At 42.8% G+C, this 15,711-nt stretch overlaps 1 protein-coding gene across 1 annotated transcript in view; it reads right to left on the bottom strand.

The window, feature by feature from the left end:
• Positions 1 to 2,403, bottom strand: part of ZNF397 (zinc finger protein 397) — a 54,216-nt gene extending 51,813 nt beyond the window's left edge. Inside the window, exon 1 of the mRNA XM_040264862.1 lies at positions 257 to 2,403. Within this exon, the coding sequence (XP_040120796.1) occupies positions 257 to 670 (414 nt within the window). The 5' untranslated portion in view covers positions 671 to 2,403. The remainder of the gene's footprint in view (positions 1 to 256) is intronic.
• Positions 2,404 to 15,711: the final 13,308 nt, after the last annotated feature.

Below are 15,711 nucleotides of genomic sequence, written 5' to 3'. Positions count from 1 at the left end.
TACGGTTAGCTCTGTGAGAAAACCCCTAGGGAAAATGCTTAGTAAAAATCTCTCAGGGGTTAACAAAGACATCTCCTGGGATGAGGGATAGGGACAAAAGAACTATGAAGGACAGAGACGGGTATAGCCCTAGTAGTAGTCACTTCAGGGTTATGGTTCAGTGGAGATAAATTCTCATCCCATTCTTATGATGATGCCACATGCTCGAGTCTGTACATTCCTTTCCCCACAACATATCACATCTCCCTGTTCCCACCTGCTGCCCGGGATCATCGAATTCCCTCTCCAGATCCTCCAACAGAGTCACGGCTTCCTCGCCATTCTTTGGACTATGCTGCTGAACCCAGATCTGCAGCTCCTCCGGCAGGATACTCAGGAACTGCTCCAGCACCAGCAGCTCCAGGATCTGCTCCTTCGTGTGCAACTCAGGCCTGAGCCACTGATAGCAAAGCTCCTGGAGTCGGCCCAGTGCTTCCCGGGGCCCCGGTGTCTCCTGGTAGCAGAACTTTCTGAACTGCTGGCGAAACAATTCTTGGCAGGATCGGGTACTCCCGTTCTGCTTAAGTTTCTGACCCCAAGAACGGCTTTCTTCTACTTTCACCAGTATTAGCTCTTGTTCCTGAGAATTCTGAGGTACTGGGGTTGAAACTGCTCTGGATTCCAGAGCCATTCTGGGCTGCAACTTAGCGTGAAGCTCACTAAAACTGTGTCCTGTACTTCACAGTTTGTTTGGGTAATCTCTTCTTTCCTGAAGGATATAAAAGCACTGTTAAAATTACAGCAATGAAAAAAAACCTCTAAGAACTTGTAATAATAAAGATCAGTCACTGGAATAACATATGCAGTGGGATCAGGGTGGAGACTGTAACTAATAAACAAACGACAAAACTAAAAATCACTCACCTCATTCAATGTCTCTCATTCTATAGAATTCCTACCACATTTATACTATGAGGAATTATTTTAGAGGCAAAAGAAAGCAGCATTAACTTGAATTACATATTGGGACATTTCCTCTTCAATTCTCTTCCAATCCTGATTGCATCAGGGAGAACAGCCTGTCTTTAACATCATCTGTAAAACTTGCAAAATTCTCTTTAAATTATAGGCTTCAGATTTCCATGGGTAACCGTATCTAGCTAGGATTTGATACGCTTTTTAAAAATTTATTTTTAGTTATCTTTTACTTATGGCAAATTATGGAGAAGGCGATGGCATCCCACTCCAGTACTCTTGCCTGGAAAATCCCATGGACGGAAAAACCTGGTAGGCTGCAGTCCATGGGGTCGCGAAGAGTCGGACACGACTGAGCGAACTCACTTTCATTTTTCATTTTCATGCATTGGAGAAGGAAATGGCAACCCACTCCAGTGTTCTTGCCTGGAGAATCCCAGGGACGGCAGAGCCTGGTGGCCTGTCGTCTATGGGGTCGCACAGAGTCGGACACGACTGAAGCGACTTAGCAGTAGCAGCAGCATGGCAAATTATGGTGCTTTTCATCTAAGGCAGTAATACAACATTTTTAAAAATTCATATTAAACATGAGTTAATTTTAATGAAAACATCGTTGGACATTTGCCATTTGATCAAATTTATTATCTCATGCACTTCCTCAACAAACACTGAGGCACTTATTATGGGCTCTGTCCTGGGCCAGGTATTGGGATACAAAGGTTTTTACTCTTGACTAAGAGTCTACCCAGGAATTAACCAAGAAGTATTTGTTAAATACTTACCACGTGCTCAAAAACACGTCAGATATTATGAGACACAAAAGCAAAAACGTTAATCTAAACTCTCAAAATGCTTAGAACTCATAAGGGAGTAAACATTTTAAAAAGTGAAATATGGCAACTAATACTTTGTGTTTTAAATTTCATAATGTAGGTCGATCATGATCTGATTTTTGGATGAGAGAATTTCGATGGAAGGGTATGCCCTTGAATTAGTTAGGACAGATCAGTACAATTTAACCCTAACCTAACCTACAGTTAACTTTAGAGAACAGACTATTTAGCCTACAAATCTGTAGTTTATTTACCAGCCCCATCGCACTAGCCTATTTTTATACCTCGCGTAAATCGCAGCATCTTAAAAGTCACCGTGGAGGGGGAATAATTGCCCTTTCTGCCGGAAAGCAGAGGCTAGATTGCTGGCCTCCCCTGCGTCCCCAGGACACTCGGAGATGCCGCCCCAAGATGCCGAGACCCAGGGATGGGCAGGCGGAGCACCGGGGATCCTCCACCCCGCGCCTGCTGCGGGGCCCGAGTGCCCTCCACGCCCTCCCTCCGCCTCGGGTCCCACGTCCCTCACCGCGAAGCCCGGGAGCGGTCAGGGCGCGAGCCGCGGACCTGCAGCAGAGAGCCACAAAGACCGGAAGTACCCGCCCGCGGCCTTCCGCTCCCCCGCTCTCCCGAGCCTCCGTCCGCCCCGCCCCGTGCTCACAGGCAGCCAATCAGCGCGTGGCTCCGGCCCTCCCACCGCCTTCCCGTGGTGGCCTCGGGACCCGAGGAACGTCGACACCCGGTCAAGGATGCTCTAGGGGCGGGGGTCGCCGTGGGAAGTCGGCACCGCTCACCGCCTCGGTCATCTCCGTACTTGATGTCTTGTCACTCCCGAGTTATCTTTCAGTTTTTAAGAAAATAATTCGAATTTTCCTGTAATTCCTGTGCATTTCCAGTACTGCCGACAGAAGTGAACGTGTAAATGAACTGAGCTGAACAAAAAGTAACAACCATTTATAGTGCTCTTCCCTGTGCGTATCGTGTGAGCCTTACAACTGCTTTGTGCGGTAGCTGTTTCTGCCCACATTACAGCCGTAGACTCTCCCCTAAGTCAGGGACCTGTTGGCCAGAGACGCCGAAGTCGCCGTATTTCCAGGACAGGGGTCCCCGACTTGGCGCCTCTAATAAGGAACTTTTTCCATTTTTGACTGGCTTTAAGTCTTAGTGTTTAAGTTTTTCTTTGGCCATGCAGTAGATTAAAAAATGATGCCTCTTTGTTGATGTTTGGTAGAAACCAGCACAACACTGTAAAGCAATTATCCTTTGATTAAAAATAAATTTTAAAAAAGATATCTCATGTTGTTTTCATTTGCATTTCTTTTAAATTAGTGAGCTTGAGTTAATGTATTTTCCTCATATGTGTACTGACCATTTGTGGTTCTTCGAAGAAATGGCTTTCACCATTTTAAAAACTGAGGTGTTGCTATTTTTCTTTAGTATTTGTGAGAGAAGGATATCAACTCATTTGTCACAATTATTTCCCCTTTTATTTGTATTTAATTGTTTTGTAAATGTTAGTACAAGGTGATACATGGAGAGAAACAACTCTTGTGAGCTAAGACGAAACACATATTTGAAGAAAAAATACTCATTAGCTTTCAGAGTGGCTCGCTAAAAAACTCCTAATCATAGTGCACAGACTAGAACAATTTTATAAAGCAAGAGAACAAATAATACAACTTTATAGTTCAGTTGTTGCTGCCTAACAAACTACTCCAGTACTTAGTGACTGAAATAGCAGGTGTTTTATTGCTCACAATTCTGTGGTCAGGACTGCAGACAGGGCTTAGCGGAGATGCTTTATGAGGTGTCAGTCCACTTAGCTTAATTGGGACTGGAAGGCCCAGGATGATGTCACTCGCCTTGTTGTGGTCTTGGTGCTGCTGCCTTTTGGCTGGAGTCAACTGAGTCTCCTCCATAAAGTTTCCTCCTAGTGGCCCGTCGTTTGGGAGTTAGCCTACACTTTCTTACCTGGTTGTAGGGAAAGAGCAAATTAGCCAAGATGGCAGTGATCAGGGTCTCTCGCCCCACGTTTTGTAAATAATAACTTTGCATGTTTATGTAACAGCTGAAATTGTTTGTAGCACTGCACGTGTGCATCATGCCTATATAAGCACCACCTGAAAAGCCCTTGGCATGCATTACGGCTGTGTCCGCTGGGTTAACCATGAGCGAATGTAACATGTCTGCTGCTGCCTTGCTGCTGCCGTGCCAGTCAGGAGAGAATAAGCTTATCTGCAGTTCTTATGATGCCTCGAATCTTCTTCCAGGTTCCCGCTCGTGCCTTGCCTACCGTGTGTTCATTGAACAGTGAGACAGGGGTCCTGGTTTCCAACAGTGTGAACGAAGATGGTAAGATGCTTGCTCTCTTAAGACCTAGGTCTGGAACTGACATTATATTGCTTATGTATTCTGTTGGCAGGACTAGACTCATGGGAAGGCTCTTGAAATAGACCCTGCATTTAAGAGGAACAGTAGCTTGAACCTAGGAGAAAATATAGGCAGTTATCATTGCATTGTTATGCATACCCAAGAAGCCTACTATTTAGGAGGACAACTATTGAGAGAGAAGAAATACTCTTAGTTGCAGTGATAGAAAACCTTACTAAATGTCCTTAATGTTTAAGCCTTTTTATTACCTAACATAGCTAGGTATGTGGAGGTCAGGTCATCCACAGGGTTGGTTAATTCAATGGCTTGACAACATTGTCAAGGACCCAGGTCCCTGTCTTCTTTTTGCTCCTCCATGTTTAAGCGTGTTGGCATGCTCTCCAGTCTGGCTTCCATTTTGGTCCTAAAGTGGTCTCTGTTCTAGATTATAGATGACATCCAGGGGCAGGAAAAGGGGTCACCCTTATATTTTCTCTTTTTAAGACTAAGGGAAACCTTGCCCCCCACCAGCAGATTTTTGCTTATGTTACATTAGTTAAAATTGCTTCACCTGTCTATGCCTATCACTAACAAGGGAGTGAGGCCTCCAAGGTGAGTGTATACATGCTAAGTTGTGTCCGACTCTTTGTGACTCTATGGACTGTAGCCCACCAGGCTCCTCTGTCTATGGGATTCTCCAGGCAAGAATACTGGGGTGGGTTGCTATGCCCTCCTCCAGGGGATCTTCCTGATTCAGGGATAAAACTCAGGTCCTTTATGTCTCCTGCATTGGCAGGCGGGTTCTTAACCACCAGCAACACCTGCAGCTTGAGCCCTCCAAAACAGGCTTGGCCGATTGAGATTCATGTCCTAGAGCTGAGGAGAGGCCATCCTCTCCTGAGAGATACAGTCTGGGGAAGGTGAGCGAGATTAGGTTTATGTTACAAAACAGAAAAAGGGGACAGATAGATGAGTGCTGAGCACAACAAGAACATCTACTTCAGTAAATAATCTTATGATAAGTAATGGGCCTTTATTGGTAAGAAAGTGAGATCCTAGGAAAAAAATTCAATCCCTATCATTCCTTACCAGATGGCACAGACATTTAAAATAAAAACCAATGACTTAGTTGCAAGAGATGTAGGCTAAGGATTTATAAGAAATTCCCAGGACTTGTTTTAAATGCCCAGTGGGATGGCAACTGATCATTTTAAGAGCTTTGGTTGACAATCTCCACTTACATGGTGTCTTAGTCCATTTTGCTGTAACAAAAATACCATAGACTCAGTGGCTTATAAACAACAAAAATGTACTTCTTACAGTTCTGGAGGTTGGAAAGTTATGGCCACAGCATCATCAGATTCAGTGTCCTGTGAAGACCCACTTGTTCATAAACTGGTGATTGGTGAGTAAAGCTATTCATTCAGTAAAGTCCAACTGCTTGAATTATGTGTCATTTAACAGTGCTATACTTTATGGTCCTCATCAAGTGAGATAAACTTAATTGTAAACTACTCTTCAGTCATAAAGATGGACAAAATGGCTTCTGATGCTTAAAGGAAAACAGATCATTCTTTCATTTAACAAATAATTATTGAATATTATTATATGTGAAACACTGGTAAGACAAGTGAGAGATTCAAATGAAATAAAAGGTGAGCTTCCTCACTTCACTTATAACTGTAACTCTTAGAGTATAAACTCAGTGAGGGCAGGGGTTTTGTTTTTCCATTGTTGTCTCATCAGTAATGACTAGTATAGAAATACGCAAGCCAGAATATTGGTGCTGGTTAAAGTAATTAAACAGGGATTTTAAAATTTGTTTAGGTGGTGTTTGGTTGAGGTGGCTCTAATGCCTTGGTAACCTATATCAGTTCAGTTCAGTTGTTCAGTCGTGTCCGACTCTTTGCGACCCCATGAATCGCAGCATGCCAGGCCTCCCTGTCCATCACCAACTCCCGGAGTTCACTCAGACTCATGTCCATTGAGTCAGTGATGCCATCCAGCCATCTCATCTTCTGTCGTCCCCTTCTCCTCCTGCCCCCAATCTCTCCCAGCATCAGAGTCTTTTCCAATGAGTCAACTCTTCACGTGAGGTGGCCAAAGTATTGGAGCTTCAGCTTTAGCATCACTCCTTCCGAAGAAATCCCAGGGTTGATCTCCTTGCAGTCCAAGGGACTCTCAAGAGTCTTCTCCAACACCACAGTTCAAAAGCATCAATTCTTCGGTGCTCAGCCTTCTTCACAGTCCAACTCTCATATCCATACATGACCACAGGAAAAACCATAGCCTTGACTAGATGGACCTTAGTTGGCAAAGTAATGTCTCTGCTTTTGAATATGCTCTCTAGGTTGGTCATAACTTTTCTTCCAAGGAGTAAGTGTCTTTTAATTTCATGGCTGCAGTCACCATCTGCAGTGATTTTGGAGCCCCCCAAAATAGTCTGACACTGTTTCCACTGTTTCCCCATCTATTTCCCATGAAGTAATGGGACCAGATGCCATGATCTTCGTTTTTTGAATGTTGAGCTTTAAGCCAACTTTTTCACTCTCCTCTTCCACTTTCATCAAGAGGCTTTTTAGTTCTTCACTTTCTGCCATAAGGGTGGTGTCATCTGCATATCTGAGGTTATTGATATTTCTCCCGGCAATCTTGATTCCAGCTTGTGTTTCTTCCAGTCCAGCATTTCTCATGATGTACTCTGCATATAAGTTAAATAAGCAGGGTGACAATATACAGCCTTGACGTACTCCTTTTCCTATTTGGAATCAGTCTGTTGTTCCATGTCCAGTTCTAACTGTTGCTTCCTGACCTGCATACAGATTTCTCAAGAGGCAGGTTAGGTGGTCTGGTATTCCCATCTCTCTCAGAATTTTCCACAGTTTATTGTGATCCACACAGTCAAAGGCTTTGGCATAGTCAATAAAGCAGAAATAGATGTTTTTCTGGAACTCTTTCTTTTTCCATGATCCAGCGAATGTTGGCAATTTGATCTCTGGTTCCTCTGCCTTTTCTAAAACCAGTTTGGTAGCCTATATAGCAAACCAAAACCTAAGCCAGAGTTTATTTTTGTAAATCCCTCAAGATTAAGAAACAAACTTAACAACTCATAACAGCCAGCCAACTAGGCTTTCTCAAATGAGGCCATCACTTAAGCTTAAGCATCAATTTCTATGAGTTGCTTCCACATCTGCTCTAAAGCTCCCAGCCATTTCCAGTTGGTGCTGCCTGATTTCCTTCAATGTTTGCACAAAGAAGGGCTTCCTTGAGAGCTCAGTGGGTAAAGAATCTGCCTGCAATGCAGGAGACCCTGATTCAATTCCTGGGTGGGGAAGATCCCCTTGAGAAAGGATAGGCTACTCACTCCAGTATTCTTGGGCTTCCCTTGTGGCTCAACTGGTAAAGAATCTGCCTGAAATGCAGGAGAACTGGGTTCAGTCCCTGAGTTGGGAAGATCCCCTGGAGAAGGGAAAGGCTACCCACTCCAGTATTCTGGCCTGGAGAATTCTACAGACTGTATAGTCCATGGGGTCGCAAAGAGTCAGACATGACTGAGCGACTTTCACTTCACTTGCTCAGTGAAACTCTTCAAAATTTTCATGAACCTCACTCAGTTTACCTTTTAACAATACCACAACTAGTGATAGGAATGGAAGGATTCAAAGACACATTCAGAGAGGAACATTTTGAATAATGGACTATTTAATCCAAGATTTATTTTAATCAAGTTTTGACAGACACACAGCAACCATTCAAAGAAGAGTTTACTGCTCAGATACCCAGAGGATGGGAGGTGTCGCATCCCACAGGGGGCCACATGGGGTCACTTACAGGGAGAAGTAGAGAGAGTTGGGACTAAATCTTGTTATAGTGCTGAGAAGCAGCCAGCTAGGTGGGGATGTCTCCTATTGAAAGTGGGAGTGGGAAACAGAACAGACAGTTGATGCTTTTGATTGCAGAATTTGTGATAGATTTCTGAGTGCCTGGAGGTGTTTGTTAAAACTTTGGGTTATTAGCATGGCTCCATGACTCCAAGATGCCAAATCATTAATACAGAATATCCAGAATAATTGTTACACTATTAAATTCTATTACTATTATATCACCAACTTAGCATTGCATTCAGTGTTTTTTAGAGAACAAGACAGTGCTTATTTGTAGCATCCAAGACAGTAAACAAAAGCCTTATTTACTGAGTTGTTTCTCTTTGCCTCGATGTCAGAGCCCTTGAGGTTGCACATTCTTGCATTTACCATGCCCAGAACAGAGTTAAAGCCATAGACAGGCTCTTACTATTGTTTTATGTTTGTTTCCCTTTATGAATTATCCACAAAGACAAATCTCATCCTAGCTCTTAATCCTGCCAGCCACTTCAGAAGTATCTTCCACCAGGATTCTGTTCTGCCTTAGGGGTGATTCAACAAAGAAAGACACATTCTAAGATTAGGAAAGAAAAAGTGCAATGACTTTATAAATGAACTGATTCAGTTCAGTTCAGTCACTCAGCTGTGTCTGACTCTTTGTAACTGACATGGACTACAGCACACCACACCTCCCTGTCCATCACCCACTCCTGGAGTTTACTCAAACTCATGTCCATTGATTCAGTGATGTCATCCAACCATCTTATCCTCTGTCGTCCCCTTCTCTTCCTGCCTTCAATCTTTTCCAGTGTCAGGGTCTTTTCAGATGAGTCAGTTCTTCGCATCAGGGGGCCAAATATTGAAGTTTTAGCCTTGGCATCAGTTCTTCCAGTGAATATTCAGGACTGAATTCCTTTAGGATGGACTGGTTTCATCTCCTTGAAGTCCAAGGGACCCTCAAGAGTCTTCTCCAACACCACAGTTCAAAAGCATCAATTCTTTGGTGCTCAGCTTTCTTTGTAGTCCAACTCCTCACATCCATACATGACTACTGGAAAAACCATAGCTTTAACTAGATGGATCTCTGTTGGTAAAGTAACATCTGTGCTTTTTAATATGCTGTCTGTGTTGGTCATAACTTTTCTTCCAAGGAGCAAGCGTCTTTGAATTTCATGGCTACAGTCACCATCTGCACTGATTTTGGATCCCCCCAGAATAGTCTGTCACTGTTTCCACTGTTTCCCCATCTATTTGCCATGAGGTGATGGGACCAGATGCCATGATCTTCGTTTTCTGAATGTTGAGTTTTAAGCCAACTCTTTCACTGTCTTCTTTCACTTTCATCAAGAAGCTCTTCAGTTCTGCTTCACTTTCTGCCATAAGGGTGGTGTCATGAACATATCTGAGGTTATTGATATTTCTTCTGGCAATCTTGATTCCAGTTTGTGCTTCATCCAGTCCAGCATTTCTCATGATGTGACTTTCCTGGTGGCTCAGACGGTAAAGCCTCTGTCTACAATGCGGGAGACCTGGGTTTGATCCCTGGGTCGGGAAGATCCCCTGGAGAAGGAAATGGCAATCCACTTCAGTACTATTGCCTGGAAAATTCCATGGACAGAGGAGCCTGGTAGGCTACAGTCCATGGGGTCGCAAAGAGTTGTACACGACCAAGCAACTTCACTTTCCTTTCCTTTTCACTCTGCATATAAGTTAGATAAGACAGCCTTGACATACTTCTTTCCTGACTTGGAACCAGTCTGTTGTTCTATGTCCAGCTCTAAGTGTTGCTTCTTGACCTGTGTACAGATTTCTCAGGAGGCAGGTCAGATGGTCTGGTATTCCCATCTCTTGAATTTTCCACAGTTTGTTGTGACTTTGGAATCAAAGGCTTTGGCATAGTCAATAAAGCAGAAGTAGATGTTTTTCTGGACTTCTCTTGCTTTTTCGAGGATCTAATGGATGTTTGCAGTTTAATCTCTGGTTCCTCTGCCTTTTCTAAATCCAGCTTGAACATCTGGAAGTTCAGGGCATAACTAAAAGGACAACTCTGCTAAATAAGCTGAATGAAATATTTTCTAATGGTTTTGTGGGTAGGAAACTTTAGAGTGAAGGGGAAGCTTTTCTTTTTTTAAAGCTGTAGGTCTTGGGTGTTAAAAGACATTCATGTCATTTCATTATAACCATTATCTGTGTTAAACTGGATGTGTTTAAAAACCTAATTTGGTTGTCTCGAACTTGTATTATTTGCCTAAATTCTTTTGTTGTTGTAGTAATCATTATTAGAAAGAAATTGAGGGTTTAGTTGAATTTTTTTTTATGAAACAGTGAACTTATTGAATATTCTTTTTTTTTTTCTGTGGCAACATCTAATGATAAGTTCATTTCTTTTAATCTTGTTAGGCAGCATGATGGGAAATGACTGATTTATATACTACCTCTGGGGAGGCTTCCCGGGTGGCTCAGTGGTAAAGAATACACCACTAAGGCAGGAGACGCAGAGATGAGGGTTCAATCCCTGGGTCAGGAAGATCTCCTGGAGCAGAAAATGGCAACCCACTCCAGTATTCTTGCCTGGAATATCCCATGGACGGAGGAGCCTGGCGGCTCTAGTTCATGGGGTCGCAAAAAATCGGACACAGCTGAGCACAGGGGTGTGTGCACACACACATTGCCCCCAGGGTTTCTGAATGCCAAAATACACTTTTATGTTTAAAACAGCTTCAGGAGGCCCAATTCAGTTTGCTTTCTTATGGATTTGTCTTGCTTTTACAATTTCATTATTTTATATTGTGTTTTTGTGGCTGGGATTATACCACTGCAGATAATAACTCTTTCCTTATGAATGGCTATTTCTTTCGGTTATACTAAAAAAGCCAATTGAGTGCCTTTTGGTGGACTATTTTTATTTTTATAATCCATCAGTTTGAGATTTGTGGCGCAATGGTAAAGAACCCGTCTGCCAAGGCAGGGGATGCAGGAGACCTGGGTTTGATCCCTGGGTTGGGAAGATCCCCTGGAGGAGAGCTTGGCAGCTCACTCCAGTATTTTTGCCTGGAGAATCCCATGGATGCAGGAGCCTGGCAGGTTGCAGTCCACAGGACTGCAAAGAGTAGGACATGACTGAAGCAATTTAGCCCACACACATACAGAGGCTACAAGTTGACTTTCATTACCAGGTGTGGAAGTGTTACCCAAAGGAAACCAGCACTTTGGGGAGGTTGGGACAAGTGGGTATATGCAGAATAATGTAATGGTTATGAATTCAGCTTCTGGAGTAAGACTTGAGTTCAAATCCCTGCTGTCTCAGTGATTAACTCTGTGACCTTGTACAAGCTTCTTAAATTTTCTATGCCTCCATTTCCTTTTCTGAAAAATGGGTATAGTTAAATTACCTACCTCATAAGGCTATTGGAATACATTTAGAACAGTGCTCAATGAATGTGTATTGTTGGTATTCGGGGAAGGAGAGATTGACTTGATAAGCAGTGTGGAAGTTGGCAGAAGAAACATTTCTGCGGGTCTGGATTTGCTTCTTTTATGTTTTTTTTTTTGACCACAAGGGGTCTTAGCTCCCCACCTAGGGATCAGGCCCAAACCCCCTGCTTTGAAGGCAAAGTCTTAACCATTGGATTGCCAGGGCAGTCCCTAGATATGCCTGCTGGTAATAATTATTTAGGGTCTTTGTTAAAAATACATATACTAGGCCTTCAATTAGCATACCTCGGGATGATTCAGGGTGCTAAACCTTGTTTGGATTCCCAGGTGGCTCAGTGGTAAAGAATATGCCTGCTAATGCAGGAGATGCTGGAGACATAGGTTCGATTCCAGGGGGAAGATCTTCTGGAGGAGGAAATGGCAACCGACTCCAGTGGGTTGGAAAACCCTGGAAAATCCCACGGACAGGGGAACCTAGCGAGCTGCAGTCCATGGGGTCACAAAAGAGTTGGACACAACGTAGCAACTGAGCACCATGCGTAGGGATGATTCAATGAATTTATACTTTTGACAAATATGGCAAATGATTCTCATGATCAAATTAGGTTGGGAAATTGTGATGTGGCCGATAAGAGTGTAGACTTCAGAGTCGGACAGATGTGGATTCTGATCCATTAATTAAGCTGTGTCCAGATTTCCACCAGGAACTTTTTAGTTTCTGGGTGTATCAGTTCAGTCGCTCAGTCGTGTCCGACTCTTTGCGAATCCATAACTCGAAGCACACCAGGCCTCCCTGTCCATCACCAACTCCCGGAGTTCACTCAAACTCCTGTCCATCGAGTCGGTGATGGCATCCAGCCATCTCATTCTCTGTCGTCCCCTTCTCCTCCTGCCCTCAATCTCTCCCAGCATCAGAGTCTTTTCCAATGAGTCAACTCTTTGCATGAGGTGGCCAAAGTACTGGAGTTTCAGCTTCAGCATCATTCCTTCATAATCTCTCTGATTTTTGTTCTCTTAGATCCTAGAGTCTATTGGACTCCTACTATAAAATGTCAACCGGAGGCCTGGCTGAGTAACTTGAATGAATAATTTAAACAATAAAAGCTTTTCTATCCCTTGTCACAAAAGCATTATGAGTTCATTAAAGGAAAAAATAAATCAGAAATTATAAACCGTAGTCCAGTGAACTCATGTTGGAGAGGGAAATCCTTAGCTGTGCAGGGACCTGATGTTCATATTAAGTAAAAGAATTTAGATTAGAAAAAAACAAAAATGGTGGCATTGGTGGTGGTGAAGATGACCAAGTGGTCTTACCTTTAAATGGGAAATTGAGCTACTTAACCACAGAAAAGCAATTATGACCAGATTGAGTTTCCTTTGGTTTTGGGCTTCTGTGTGTATTGTCTGGTTGGTTAGTTGCCAAGCCTAATAGGTTGACAGATCCCTTCAAAATTGCCCTTTGAAAGGGAAATAATGACAGCTGAATCTGAGTTTTCTCTTTCTCTAGGACGGTATGATCAAACCCAGGAATATTTTCTTTTTGTCGATGGCTTCTTGTAAGAGGACATATTTATCCTTGAAAATAGTTCTCCTGTTCTCATGTCAGGGGATACCAAAAAGTACTTGTCAGTGGTCTGAACTGGAGCTTGATTTAACACAGCTGGTGGCCTGTCTCCCTTTAGGGTCAGGGCAGAAGCAGGGACTCTCTTTTGTTTAGTTTGTTTTTCAGTAAAATTAAAGAAAACTAGGGTTATGACTCATGTAAAAATGCTATTTACTTCTGTTAAAAAACACACACACACACATATTAAAGGTGAACGTATTGCTTTCTTTGAATCTCTCGAGTGTCTCTGCTTTTATCCCTTGATTTTCATATTCGGCATTTATCCTGCACTGGACGAAGTGGCTTACTACTCTCTCTACTTTTTGTATTTATGCTTTATATACACTACAAAAAACAAACACTGAAAGCAAAAATATGTTTTGGACATTACTGTTGGGGCAATGGGGGCATTCTTTCCAGTGACATTTAAGGTACCTAATGCTTACCTATTCAAGAGCCAAAGTTATCACATTTTTACACATCCCAAAATGAGTTGCACATCACAAGAACCATGGAAAGAGGGCATACTGAAGAATTTTAAAGCTGTAATTTACTTTTATGTTTAAAATGTTGAGATTTAAGTACAATTTGGAGGAATTATGGAAGCGTGGAGATAAGGATACATTCTTATTTATTAATCCAGTTTTCTCTTACCATTCCCATGAAGTTGAATCTTTGATAGTGATCTTATAATAACCAAATTCAGTGACTTCTCAATCCTTATCCTTTCTGAACTCTAGTATTTTTGTCACTGACAGTCTATCTTTTTTTACTTTTATTTTTTTTAGTTTCTAGGACATTATTTTTCTCTCCTGCTCCAGCCACACTGTGCCTGGCTGGCTCCTCTTCACTGCCTGCTTCCTGCCTCAGGCTTCTGTTGAGCTCCTCTTCATCACTTTCCGTGTATATCCTGTCTGTTGGGAGGCTGATTTCATTCTTCTTGTACATAAATGACCCCCCAATTTGTATCTTCATTCCTGTCTTGTTTACTAAAGGAAAACAGTTTCTCCATTCATGACACTTTCAACACCAAATGTGTGGGTTTCCCACACCAAGCAATTCTCCAGTTCTCTGTGAACATTAGTTATTAACAACTTAATACAATCTAATTCAGTTCTGACCCTAGCTACCCAGTTGGCACAGACCCCACAGGTTAAAGGTTGAGTTCCACAAGACTGCCCCCAACTTGAGACGATTTTAAGTAGTGCGTTCACAGCTTATCCATTTCTGACTTGGCTATAAATTGGAGGTTTGCACAGCTCCCCCTCAGGTTTAATAATTTGTGCTAAAGGCTCACAGAACTCATGGAAATACTGGTTTATTATAAAGAATACAAGTGAACAGACAAATGAAGAGGTATTTAAAAGGAAGTCAGGAAGGGTCTTCAGTGTGGGAGCTTCTGTCCCCATAGAGGTTGGGTTGTGTCACCTGCCAGTAGCTCTCTGAACCCATCATTTAGGGTGTTTATGGAGCTTCTGTTACATCAGTCAGTTCAGTTGCTCAGTTGTGTCTGGCTTTCTGTGGCCCCATGGACTGCAGCACACCAGGCTTCCCTGTCCATCACCAATTCCTGGAGCTTGCTGAAACTCGTGTCCATCGAGTCAGTGATGCCATCCAACCATCTTGTCCTCTGTCATCCCCTTCTCCTCCTGCCCTCAATCTTTCCCAGCATCAGGGTCTTTTCCAGTGAGTCAGTTCTTCACATCAGGTGGCCAAAGTATTGGAGCTTCTGTTAATAGGCACAACTGATTAAGTTATTGACCACTGACAGTTATTAATAACTTAATCCCTAGTTCCTCTCCTCTCTCTGGAGGTCACTGGGTGAGGCTGAAAATTCCAATCCTCTGATCATGTGGTTGGAATTAGCATAAACTCAGGTATAGTTGAAAGGGCATATTATGTAACAAAAGGCACTCTTCTCACCCCACCACTTGGGAAACTCCAGGGGATTTAGGCATTCTGTGCTAGAAACTGGGGATGAAGACCAAACATGTATTTCTTATTATATCACGAAAGTATATATGTGCTGTGCTTAGTTGCTCAGTCGTATCTGACTCTTTGCAACCCCACGGACTGTAGCCTGCTAGGCTCCTCTGTCCATGGGATTCTCCAGACCAGAATACTGGAGTGGGTTGCCATGCCCTCCTCCAGGGGATCTTCCCAACCCAGGGATCAAACCCAGGTCTTGTACATTGCAGGCAGATTCTTTACGATCTGAGCCATCAGGGTAGTCCCAATATTGTATCTACCAAGCTCCAAATCTTTTTTATATATTTATTTACTTGGCTTCATCGGGTCTTACTTGTGGCAAACAGGATCTCTCTTACTTGCATAGTGTGAACTCTTAGTTGTTTCATGTGGGATCTAGTTCCATGACCAGGAATTGAACCTGCGCTCCCCTGGAGCACAGAGTCTCAGCCACTGGACCACCAGGAAAGTCCCAAGCCCCAAATCTTATTTTCCAACCTGTGAGGTGTGAGGACATCTGTCATGGACAGTTCACCAATGCTTCTACATTCATACAGCCAAAGCAAATTGGACTACCTTCCTCCATTTTTACTCTTATTAAAATTAATTATTATATTGTGGAATTTTTATAGGAGAATAATTACTTCTTGCATTTTTTTTACCCTCACATATCATGAGTAAGTAGAAA

Source organism: Oryx dammah, unplaced genomic scaffold, assembly GCF_014754425.2.
Source record: "Oryx dammah isolate SB20612 unplaced genomic scaffold, SCBI_Odam_1.1 HiC_scaffold_22, whole genome shotgun sequence".
NCBI lineage: Eukaryota > Metazoa > Chordata > Mammalia > Artiodactyla > Bovidae > Oryx > Oryx dammah.
This window is presented reverse-complemented; position numbering and strand designations above follow the sequence as displayed.